General features: G+C 45.4%; 3 protein-coding genes across 3 annotated transcripts in view; 1 reads left to right on the forward strand and 2 right to left on the reverse strand.

Annotated features, from left to right (window-relative positions):
- JAK2 (Janus kinase 2) overlaps nt 1–12,085 on the reverse strand; it is a 215,932-nt gene that overhangs the window by 52,225 nt on the left and 151,622 nt on the right. The window lies entirely within an intron of this gene.
- LOC138733751 (programmed cell death 1 ligand 1-like) overlaps nt 1–12,085 on the reverse strand; it is a 39,714-nt gene that overhangs the window by 17,669 nt on the left and 9,960 nt on the right. The window lies entirely within an intron of this gene.
- PLGRKT (plasminogen receptor with a C-terminal lysine) overlaps nt 687–12,085 on the forward strand; it is a 38,404-nt gene continuing 27,005 nt past the window's right edge. Inside the window, exon 1 of the mRNA XM_069881257.1 lies at nt 687–818. Coding sequence (XP_069737358.1) covers nt 738–818 — 81 coding nt within the window. The 5' untranslated portion in view covers nt 687–737. The remainder of the gene's footprint in view (nt 819–12,085) is intronic.

The raw sequence follows: 12,085 nt of genomic DNA on the forward strand, positions 1-12,085 counted from the left end.
GGGGCCCAACAAGGTGCAGCCTCACCAGTGCTGAGTACAGGAGTAAAATCACTTTCCTGGACCTGCTGGCCACGCCGTTTCTGATACAAGCCAAGATGCCATTGGCCTTCTTGGCCACATGGGCACAGTGCTGGCTTGTGTCCCTTCCAACTCAAACCATTCTATGATTCTATGATCCTATGATTTTTTTTTACATTTAATTGCTTTGGGTTTCAAAGTCAGCCTGTAATTATGGATGATGATGCCACGAAAATGCTCTGACACATGATGAAACGCAGAGTACAACAAGAGGCCCGAGCATCAAAGGCTTTTAATTCCTCTTCGCTCCTGGATCATAGAATCATAGAATAGTTAGGGTTGGAAGGGACCTTGAAGATCATCCAGTTCTGACTCCCTTGGCACAGCATGGGCCGTTTCCCACCAGACCAGGCTGCTCAAGGTCCCATCCAACCCGGCCTTGAACACCTCCACCAAGCCCCATCCCCACTAAGCCCCGCCCCATCCCACTAAGCCCCGCCCCATCCCACTAAGCCCCGCCCCATCCCCACTAAGCCCCGCCCCGTCCCCACTAAGCCCCGCCCCATCCCCACTAAGCCCCGCCCCTTTCATCCAGGCCCCGCCCCGTCGATAAGCCCCTCCCCTCCGCCGGCCTCCCCCCCCCCCGCCCCGCCCCGGCCGCGCTGCCCGTGCCCCGGAGCGGAGTCCGTGCGTCTCCCGCCTCGTCTCCTCGGCGCGCGATGGGGTTCGTCTTCTCCAAGTCCATGAACGACAGCCTGAAGGCTCAGCAGGAGTTCATGCTCATGAACTCGCGGCTGCAGGTAAAGGCGCCGGGGCAGGGGCCGCGGCGGGACCGGAGCCGCCCGCCCAGCGCCCCCGGGGCAGGCGAGCTCAGCGCCGGCTCCCCGCAGCCCGCGGCTCCCTCGGGGCTCTCCGTTCACGACTCGCGGAGGAGGGAGCGGTAGCCGGGCCCTCAAAGTTCCGCTTTGGAAACGCAGCGCGGTGTCAGTCGCGGTGTCTGCGTTCGAGCGTGTCGGCCCCGCGTGGGCACGGGACACGCGTGCTTTAAATAGGCGAGCGAAGCGTCTCGGCGCTTCCGCTCTACAACATCATTTCTCTCTAGGTTCAGTTGGGCAGCTGCAGTTATTCCGGTTCTAGGAACCCTAGGACAGGTAGGGCAAAGGTGGTTGTTTATGCTCTCTTATAAAATAATAAAACAGCAGCGGAGGAAGAGAAGGAAAACCTGTTGGACTAAGATTCAGAAAGCTGTGCTGAACAGAGATTACAGTGTAGCGCTAGTTAGCAGCTTTCTGATTTATTGTTAGGTATCTTATGATCCCTAACTTGTTTATAGGGACTTAGCTGGAGTTTGTCCCTTTAATTTTGAGTTTGAATTGAATACAGGTAAATCTAAAATGTTTAAAAGTGGTGATGGGCGAACTTCCCACTTACTAAATTGCCAGTAGGTGGCGTGTTCTAGTTTTCGAAGCAGCTCGCAGATCACATGTCAACTGAACTCTGGGGGTGACCTTGGGAACGTGGCTAGCTAGGAGGAAGGTAGCCTGAGGAAAGGTGATCCAATGCCCTGCTGGGTAGCTTTTAGCTGTTACAAGGAAGTCACATTATCGCAAGGTTTGTAAAAGTCGTTTTCTGTGCGTGCTAGGTTATAGGTTTCTCGGATACAACCACAACTTTTGTGTACAAACAGGTTTTTTTTCCAAACATAGGCTCCTCCCACCTCCAAAGTTTTTGGAAATCCGAATGACAGGCGGGTTTTACATTGGAGAGAATTGCAAGGAAAGTAAAGTGGAGGCTTGCTCCGTGATCAGCTTCTCTGCTGTGCACAATTGATAAGTGGCAAATTTTAAGTCAGTATGTCTCATAGTGGTATGTGTCTTGAAAAATTCTTTTCTTTTCAAAAGGGGGTCTGAGGAATGTCAAATGTTTGAATTTGTGTCTTGATCTATAATGATTGTCTAAGCTTATATATCCCATCGTGATATGTGTCTGGACAGATGTTTATCTAAAGGTGGGCCAGCTGTGAAAGGAACAGGCATCCCAGGCATCTTGCAAGATAAGATAAGGAAGCATGAAATCCACACTACCACACCAGCAGAAAAGGACTGTTTTTCTCAAAATTTGGGCTGCACCCCCCTCTCCCCTTACTTCTAGTCTTCATCTTTGGACCATAGGAGGGGGTCCTCAGACCACCCAACGGACTGTCTGTGCGTATAAATATGGTGGGGAGATATGTTAATGACTCTTTGGAAAGAAATGAATACCTTTTTTGGAGGTGGGGTGATGAAAAATGCATAGATCTGTACTAGGAAAGACACACAGTTTTCTTGCTTGGGATGCATGGTTTTGGAGGATTGATTCCCCCACACACCCAGCACTGCTAATAAAAGAGTACCTGCTTTATAACGACCGTCTAGTTGTTATTGAATTATTATATCAGAATCCTTGCCCAGCCACTTGCAGCCTCCCACTTGGGTGAGGACTGCTAGAAAGCAAGGGGGGTTGGAAACTCTGTCCTTTGAATCACAATGAAATAGAGAGTTGAACAAACAGCTTGAGTTCAGGCTAGCATTTGTGGGATGCTGCAGACTTTGAATGTCAAACAGTGCTTGGCTTTTTGACCCTAGGTGCCTCTAGTTCTACTCCAAATGCTTAGATTTACATAAAACAAACTTCTTTGAGGACAGTTACACAACACAGCCTTTTCAATATTGCATACAACATTTTTCTAAGTTGCTTTTTGGGAACACTCCTTGTGTTGTGGTTCTTATTTTTGGTGATAGCAGTACTCAACATAGTAGTTTTCTTTCTAACATTAGAAATACCCGATCCTATCTGATTTGTAATATGTTTGCAGACATACCAGTCATGTCAGAAAACCTCCATCTTTTAAAAACATATGAAGTGGGCAGTTATGTCAGGGGCTAAAGATACAGTGGAGGCAAGAGGGGGACTAAATTTTGAGTCAGAAGGGGATGAAAGAAAATTGCTCTGCTCTGGGCTGGAGGGGATGTGGGGAAGAGGAAAAGACTGCCATATATGAGGAAATCTGTTGCTGGTGGCTTTGCTGGGTTTAAATCCTTTAAAGCCTTTGACACGGCCCCCTACAACATCCTCCTCTCTAAATTGGAAAGATATGGATTTGATGGGTGGACAGTACAGTGGATAAAAAACTGTTTGGAGGGTCGTATTCAGAGAGTAGTGGTCAATGGCTCCAAGTCCAGATGGAGGTAGGTGACAAGAGGTGTCCCTCAGGGGTCTGTACAGGGAACAGTGCTATTTAATATCTCTATCAATGATATTGACAGTGAGATTGAGTGCACCCACAGCAAGTTTGCAAATGACACCAAGCTGAATGGTGTAGTTGCCACACCAGAAGGACAGAATGTCATCCAGAGGGATCTGGACAAGCTGGAGAAGTGGGCCTGTGAGAACCTCATAAGATTCAACAGGGCCAAGTGCAAAGTCCTGCACCTCAGTCAGGGTAATCCCCATTTTCAGTACACGGTGGGAGATGATGTGATTGAGAGCTGCCCTGCGAAGAAGGACTTGGGGGTTGATGAGAAGCTTGACATGAGCTGGCAGTGTTCGCTCACAGCCCAGAAGGCCAACCGTATCCTGGTCTGCATCAAAAGAAGCGTGGCCAGCAGGTTGAGGGAGGTGATTCTGCCCCTCTATTCCTCTCTTGTGAGACCTCATCTGGAGTACTGTGTCTGGTTCTGGAATCCTAAACTTAAGAAGGATATGGAGCTATTGGAACGGGTCCAGAGGAGGGCTACAAAGATGATCAGAGGGCTGGGGCACCTCTGCTATGAGGACAGGCTGAGGGAGTTGGGGTTGTTCAGCCTGGAGAAGAGAAGGCTCCAAGGAGACCTTATAGCGACCTTCCAGTACCTGATGGGAGCCTACAAGAAAGCTGTAGAGGGACTATTTCATAAAGGCTTGTGGTGATAGGACGAGGGGGAATGGGTATAAACTGGAGAAGGGCAGATTTAGACTAGACATTAGGAAGAATTTCTTCATGATGAGAGTGGTGAGACACTGGAACAGATTGCCCAGGGAAGTTGTGGCTGCCCCATCCCTGGAGTTGTTTAAGGCCAGGTTGAATGGGGCTTTGGGTAACCTGAACTAGTGGGGGGTGTCCCTGCCCACGGCAGGGGGGTTGGAACTAGATGATCTTTAAGGTCCCCTCCAACCCTAACTATTCTACGATTCTATGAGTAAAACCTGTGAAGTGCCTCGAGTCTACTATTATACAGACTGCTTTCAGCCTATTTGTAGAAAATTGCGTAACCTGATGTGTTTACTTTTAAACAGAAGTTGTTACTAGAAATACTTAGAGAAGTTAGGTGATGCTGGGGCCAGAATGAAATAGCTTAGCGTACTGAAACTGACAGTTTCTCACAGCATTCTGCTTCGGAAACTGTCAGCCTCTGGCCTGGACAGGCGCACACTCTCCTGGGTGGAAAACTGGTTGGATGGCCGGGCCCAGAGAGTGGTGGGAAATGGAGTTAACTCCAGCTGGAGGCCAGTTACAAGTGGGATTCTCCAGGACTCAGTGCTGAGTCCAGCCCTGTTCAATGTCTTTATCAATGACCTGGTGGAGAGGACCAAATGCATCCTTAGCAAGTTTGCAGACGACACTAAGCTGGGTGGAAGTGTTGATCTGCTGGAGGGCAGGGGGCTCTGCAAAGGGATCTGAACAGGCTGGACTGCTGGGTTGAGACCAATGGGATGACATTTAACAAGGCCAAGTGCCGGGTCCTGCACTTGGGGCACAACAACCCTGTGCAGTGCTACAGACTAGGAGAAGACTGGCTGGAAAGCTGCCTGGAGGAGAAGGACCTGGGGGTGTTGGTTGACAGCGACTGAACATGAGCCAGCAGTGTGCCCAGGTGGCCAAGAAGGCCAATGGCATCTTGGCTTGTATCAGAACCTCCAGGGAGGTTATTCTCCCTCTGTACTCAGCACTGGTGAGACCGCACCTCAAATCCTGTGTTCAGTTCTGGGCCCCTCACCACAAGAAGGATGTTGAGGCTCTGGAGTGAGTCCAGAGAAGAGCAACAAAGTTGGTGAAGGGGCTGAAGAACAAGTCTTACAAGGAGCAGCTGAGAATGCTGGGGTTGTTTAGCCTGGAGAAGAGGAGGCTGAGGGGAGACCTCATTGCTCTCTACAACTACCTGAAAGGAGGTTGTAGAGAGGAGGGTGCTGGCCTCTTCCCCAAGTGACGGGGGACAGGACAAGAGGGAATGGCCTCAAGCTCCGCCAGGGGAGGTTCAGGCTTGACATCAGAAAAATTTTTTTCACAGAAAGGGTCATTGGGCACTGGCAGAGGCTGCCCAGGGAGGTGGTTGAGTCACCTTCCCTGGAGGTGTTTAAGGGATGGGTGGATGAGGTGCTGAGGGACATGGTTTAGTGGTTGATAGGAACTGTTGGACTTGATGATCCTGAAGGTCTTTTCCAACCTAGTGATTCTGTGATTCTGTAAAGCATTATATATTTTCTTAGAGTGAAACACCAGGATTTGGACTCTATCAGATCTCCCATCTTCCTAAGAAAACCGTATTTATTAGTAAAACAGAAGCTCCCACTTCAAGCAATATGGTGTATGGGCTGTGAGAGATTAAAAAAATGCTGATTTGCTTTAAATGTAAATCTGTCCCAGAACATGTGGAATCTAAACCTGTTGGAGCTTTTCGTAGCTTCTGAATGTACTTTAGAGTGTGCAAGGATTACAGAGTTGAGGGAATAGGGCAGTATTGTTATTCCAAGCCAATTGGTATGAATCAAGAAGTCACCAAAATTGTTTCTCCTAGAATGCCCTCCCTACTAGTGGTGGTGTTGTGACACTGCTCAGAAATGAACTAGTAAGTCTTTGAGTTGACCTGGAGCAAAACACATCAGGTGTTGGTGATGCATCCGAGACTGTGAAGGCTTCTCCTGTTCCTTGTAGATAAAGAGGAATCATAAAGTTCATGTAAAATTGTTTGGAACAAGATTTTTGTGCTATTGGCTTCTGTGACAGAAAACTTTTTTTTTTCCCCCCTAAGCAAAAAAAAGTATAATATTAGGTGTATGCTCTTCTCTGAATGGATAGAAGGTACAAGGCTGTTCAGTCATTGGCATTCTCTGTGGAGGATTTTAGGCTGGAAGGAGCCTGTTGCAATAATAGGAAGGCCAGTAATATGATGAAAGTTGATAAAGACCTCTACAAATAACAAACCTTGGTGCGTGCTAAAGCTTGGTCAGTTTTAGGGTTGCTCTGATGAGTGCTGGAGACCCAAACCAGCTCAACTACTAAAGAATAAGAGAAAGTTGAAAGATGATGTTAAGTTGTGCATGTATTTTTTCTTTATACCCTTCTTGGGATAACTTTGAAAAGAAGGGATTATGGCCTTGTAAAACTTATCTTAATGCTTTTTGGAATCATAATAAAAACTCAGCTGTCAGTTCACCTTGATACTGAAGGACTTGCCGGTTGGTTGTATTGTCTTGGTGTGGCTCCTGGATGGCGTATCAGTCAGTATCAAGTGGTGAGTGTTTATGGTAGAAGTTTGTTGAGTCATCGTTTTTATCATGAGCCTGCTCCTTAAAGTGTAGCTTAAAAAGTCCTTTCCAAGGACTTAATGTGTCCATTCTACAGCTCAGGCCTGATGCATGGCCTGGCTAAGTGCTTCTAGTGTGGTTGAATAGGTAAGAGAAGTTTCCAGGTCTCAGAGTGTTTATAGCAGATTAATTTTTTTCATGAGCTCTGTGGGTGCTGTTACACAATAAAAAGCAGGAAATTAATTTATTTCTTTTTCTGAGGTGCTATATTCTGTACTTTCTATTCTGGTTAAACTTCTGTTCCTTGCAATTTTTTTTCCATAATCCAAATGCATATGTTGAAAAAGCTGTTTCAATAACTATTTACTAAGAAAGCTATTTTCAGTTGTACAAGGCAAACTGGAAGAAAAAACACATTTTGGAACTGGCAACTAAGAATGCAGCAATATTTGTGGCTGATAGTTCATTCCTGAGTATGGATTAGAACACTTAAAATATAACCTTTTTCTTCATATTTCTGGACTGTGACATTCCTTGACCAGTAGATGGATCTCTTCATAGGATATTGGCTGAATTCACATATTTTGAAGCTTCATTGTTATGAGACAGGCTTAAGCATGATTAGCAGATACTAAAAGCACATTGTTTTCAGAAAGTTAAAAAAAAATGTTAAAACAACCTTGTATGTTTTATATGTAGTGTTATTTAGAGTGATAAGAAGCAAAATCGTGGTAGAGGTCACGGCACAGTACACATCAACATTTTAAATTTCATTTCTTACTGTTAATGAATTTGATTCTAGGATTACATAGAGCAAAGCTTACTAAATTAACTTTGTACTGTAGAGGAATATTTCTGTGCTGTTGTGTAAAAAATCATTCTATGTGCAACTTAAAGATTTTTACTTTAGGGTACAGACACAAAAAATAGCCTAAGCTCTCCTGTGCAATTTTTGCCAAGCTTTCTCATGCTTACAGAGGAATCCAGGCCACTTCATTTTGTTTTGAATGGAGCTCTACCAACTCAGTACCATGTCACTCTCTCCTCACCCCCAGCTTCCTCCCTAGGTTAAGTTTTAGTTTGTGCCCTGCTGTTATTTTTATAGAAGTAACACCACTTTTGGCTCTAAAAAGTTGCTTTTCCTTGCTTTGCTTGGGAACCTCTACACAGGGGAAACCAAATAAATTCCCGGTTTCCTGTACATAGTCTGTCTGCACTTACTGAACTACATGAAAGGTAACCTTTCAGAGGAAGAGGCTGAGATTTTGTTTTATAGGGATTTTCTGGGGTTATTTTTCTAGTGATGTTATTTGAATGATATGAAGATGTCTTGCTGTGTATGGGAATAATACTTCATTGTAAACAGTAGTTTCTAGTCTATGATATTAAAAAACTTAAGTCCTTATAACATGTTAAATCTCTTGTAACTTTTTTCAGTTCTCTCCCTCTCTCTCTTTCTCTCTGTATGTGTTCATATATATGTGTGTGTATGGTGCTTATTATATGTACATATATAAAAAAGGTGTTTTCTTGCTTACTGAAAAGAAATTTTTCATTGGAACTCCACAAAGGATTAGTGGTACACTGAGTCCTTTAATGACTAGCGTTTTTACTCTTTCGTATATTAGCTTGCAAAATTATTAATAATGAGATCTGATTTGATGACTAGTTTATAGTTTTGTTGTGTCACTTCCTTTTTTTTGACATGAGGTGATCAAAATAGGAAGGCAGTGTTTAACTGATTTGTTTACGATAGCTTTACGTATAACAATCATGTCCAAGGGATTAAGCACTCTGTTGATGTTGTCTAGCTGTTGAAGTTTTCACCTAGATACTGCTGTGGGAAAACTGCACAGAAAAACAATGAGGAGAAAGAGAAGCACAAAAAAACCCGAGAAGATGAAAAAACCCGTGTTTTCTCCAAACGAAGCAGTAATTCACATTCCCTCAACCTAAACAAATTGTTCCTAGTATAAGGAGCACAATAGGAGTATTTTGTCTTTGTGGCAGATGTCAAGTGAATAAGTCTAGAGTGTATCTGGTCCTTGCAGAAGTGTTTGAGTGACAACATGCTGGAGTTTTTGCAGTGTTGATGACTGTTTAGAAAGGAGGCCTGTACATGCACAGGTACACGCGTACACAACCTGACATGCAGGCAGGAAGAACAGTAACTGTTTCTACTCACCAGACTGCAACATTGTGGGAATAATTGAGACATAGTAGGGCAGCTTATGCGACTGGAAATAGTAATGGACAGATACAGATTCTTCAGTGAAGACAGATGCAGACGGCAAGAAGGGCTGCCAGTGATGCGATGGGCTAGCTTGTGGGTTAGGGTCTGAGGAGAGGCCACAAAACATGATACTGTAGAGCCACAGACCGCTGTTCAAAAGTGCATGAAACTGTTTAAACAACAGAAGGAAGCCGCTGGATTACTGACTCTGGTTTACATCACACTTAAGTCTCCTTAACATCTGCTAGAAGGGCCATAAAGTAGGGCATAAGCGACTGAATACATGCCTGGAAAATACAAGGGATAACTGGTACATGTAGGTACAGGACATGCCACGGCTCATGTGCAGTGGGATTTGTTACTCACAAATAGAGAAGAACTGATTTGGGGATGTAATATTAAAGGCAGTCTTTGTTGTGGTGATAAGATCAGAGTTCTAAGGGGGCTGAGAAAGGCAGGTAGCACAGTGCAAACCCTGGATATTGGGAAGCAGATTTTGTCTTATTTGGGGAACTATGGGCGAGATACAATATGAGGTGAGATACCTCTCTGGAGGATAAAGGAGTTCAGGAAAGCTGATGCGTTTAAGGACAACTACCTCCTAATGTCCCTGGCAAGACAGAATGCTTGGCAACAGTACAGGCTGGGGGATAACAACAGGGGAGCAACTTTGTAGAGATGGATGGTGTGCTGGAAGACAGCAACCACAACATAAGCTAGCAGTGTGCCCTAGCAGCAAAAAGAGTCAAAAGGACCAACAACAGGGCTGTAGAAGCAGTAGTGCAGCCAGCAGGTTGAGAAAAATAAATGTTGCATTTTGTTCAGTGCCTTGTTAAATGCTTTGTAAATATGGTATCCAAGTTTTGCCCCCCCTTCTCTTCCCTCAGTACAAGAAAAATATATCTGAAAAGGAGCAAGTTTAGCAGTGGTCTATCAAGGTGGTCAGCAGCTGGAGCACTTATTGAGAAGAGGCTGAGTGAGCTGGACTTACTCAGTCTGGAGTGGGATGCCTTCTGAGGTGTGGGCTCCAACAGCAGCTCACCGGCAATGGTGATGAGGTTATCAAGAAAGCAGAGCCAGGATCTTCACAATGGTGGATTGCAGGAGGGTGAGAGATAGTGGGTATACATTGAAAGAGAACTGGGAGAGCAATTCTGATTGAGTGTAAGGAGAAACCTTTTCACCCACAAGGACAATCCAGGACTGGAGCAGAGGCCCATTGAAGGTATGCTACCTCTGTCGTTGGAGGTTTTAAAGATCTGACTAGATACAGCCCTGGTCTTATCGCATAGCTGACCCTGTACTGAGTATGATCTGCTGAGGTCCCATCAAACCTGAGTTGTTCTGTGGTTCTCTGACCGCCATGAAAGCAGGCATAGACTGTGGGCCACTGTATTTTGTGCATCTTATGAGACAGGTCTACATCTCATCTACTGCTACCCAAACTGATAATTAAGACAAGTTACCACTTGATGTCTGCACATGTCTTCCACAGAATTGGCTGCTCTAAGGAATGGTTGGACTCAATGATCCGGTGGGTCTCTTCCAACCTGGTTATTCTATTCTGTTCTATGATTCTATTCTAGTTGGTCAGATATGAGTCCTTCTCACAGGAGGCAGTCAGGTTATTTTGTAAGGACATGCCTTTCATAAAACTATGTTGACTGGTCCTGATCACCCAGTTCTCTTGCATGTGCTGTGTGATAGCACTCAAGATGACCTACTCTATGACCTTCCTGGGCACTGAGGTCAGACTGACAGGCCTGTAGTTCCCTGGATCCTCCCTCTGACTCTTCTTGTAAATGGATGTGACATCTGCCAGCCTCCGGTCCAATGGAAATTCCCTAGTTAGCCAGGACTGCTGGTAGATGATGGAAAGGGGTTTAGCAAGCACTTCTGCCAGCTCCCCTAATGCCCTCAGGTGGATCCCATCTGGCTCCATAGACTTGTGAATGTCTAATTGGCTGAGAAGGTCTCTTACCCTTTCCTTTTGGATCATGGGAGCTTTGTTCTGCTCTTCCTCCCTGTCTGCTGGCTCATGAGGTTGAGTACCCAGAGAGCATCTTACCTTACTGTTGCTATTGTTCCCCTTGCATCCTGTAAAGGACAGAGACTCTACTTGGCCCTTCTTTTGTTGTTGATATATTTGTAGAAAGATTTTTTATTATCTTTCACAGAATGGGCCAATCTGAGTTCTGATGGGGCTTTAGACCCTCTGGTTTTCTCTCTTCCTGATATCACTTCATCCCTGTAGTCCTCCTGAGATTCCTGCCCCTTCTTCCAAAGCTCATAGATTTTCCTCTATTTTCTGACTTCCACATGGAGCTCTCTGCTCAGCCAAGGTGATTTTCTTTCCCACTGGCTCATTTTCAGGCACACGGGGATGGCCTGCTCTTGCACCACCAGGAATTCCTTCTTAAAGAGCATCCAGTCCTCTCAAGGCTCCTTTGCCCTTTAGGACTGCCTCCCAAGGAACTTTATCAAGTTTATCAACTTTATCAACACTCCAAAGTCTGCCCTCCAGAAGTCGATGGTGGCAGTTTTGCTGCCCCCCCCCGATTCCCCTAGAACTGACAATTCTATCGTCTCATGTTCCCTGTGCCCCAGGTATCCTCCAGCTGTCACATCTCCCACAAGAAGAGGCCTTCTCTGTTTACAAAAAACAAGTCCAGAGGGGCACCTTCCCTAGTTGGCTCACTCACCACTTGTGTTAGGAAATTGTCTTCCACACACTCCAGGAACCTCCTAGACTGTTTCCTCTCTGCTGTACTATGCTTCCAACAGACATTGGGTAAGTTGAGGTCTCTCACAAGGACAGGGGCTAGCAATCGTGAGGCTTCTCCCAGGTTCTTGTAAAATAACTCGTCAGCCTCTTATTCCTGGCTGGGTGGTCTATAGCAGACTCCCAGCACAAGATCTGCTTAATTGGGCGTTCCACTGATTTTTACCCATAGACACTCAACCTTATCATTACCATCATTAAGCCCAAGGCTATCAAAACACACTCTGACGTAGAAGGCTACCCCACTGCTTCTCCTTCCTTGCCTGTCCTGCCTGAAGAGTTTATAGCCAGCCATAACAGCAGTCCAGTTATGCGAATCATCCCACCGCATTTCTATGATGGCAATTATATCATAGTTTTCTTACCTTAAAATTAACTTTTTGTTTCTCCTGTTCGTTGTCTGTGCTGCAAGCACTGGTGTAGATGCACTTCAGTTGGGCTATCAATCCCACTACGTTCCTGAGAGGAATAGTCACTTACTAAGTGACTACTCGCTGTAGTTTCTAACC

Source organism: Phaenicophaeus curvirostris, chromosome Z, assembly GCF_032191515.1.
Source record: "Phaenicophaeus curvirostris isolate KB17595 chromosome Z, BPBGC_Pcur_1.0, whole genome shotgun sequence".
NCBI classification, from domain to species: domain Eukaryota; kingdom Metazoa; phylum Chordata; class Aves; order Cuculiformes; family Cuculidae; genus Phaenicophaeus; species Phaenicophaeus curvirostris.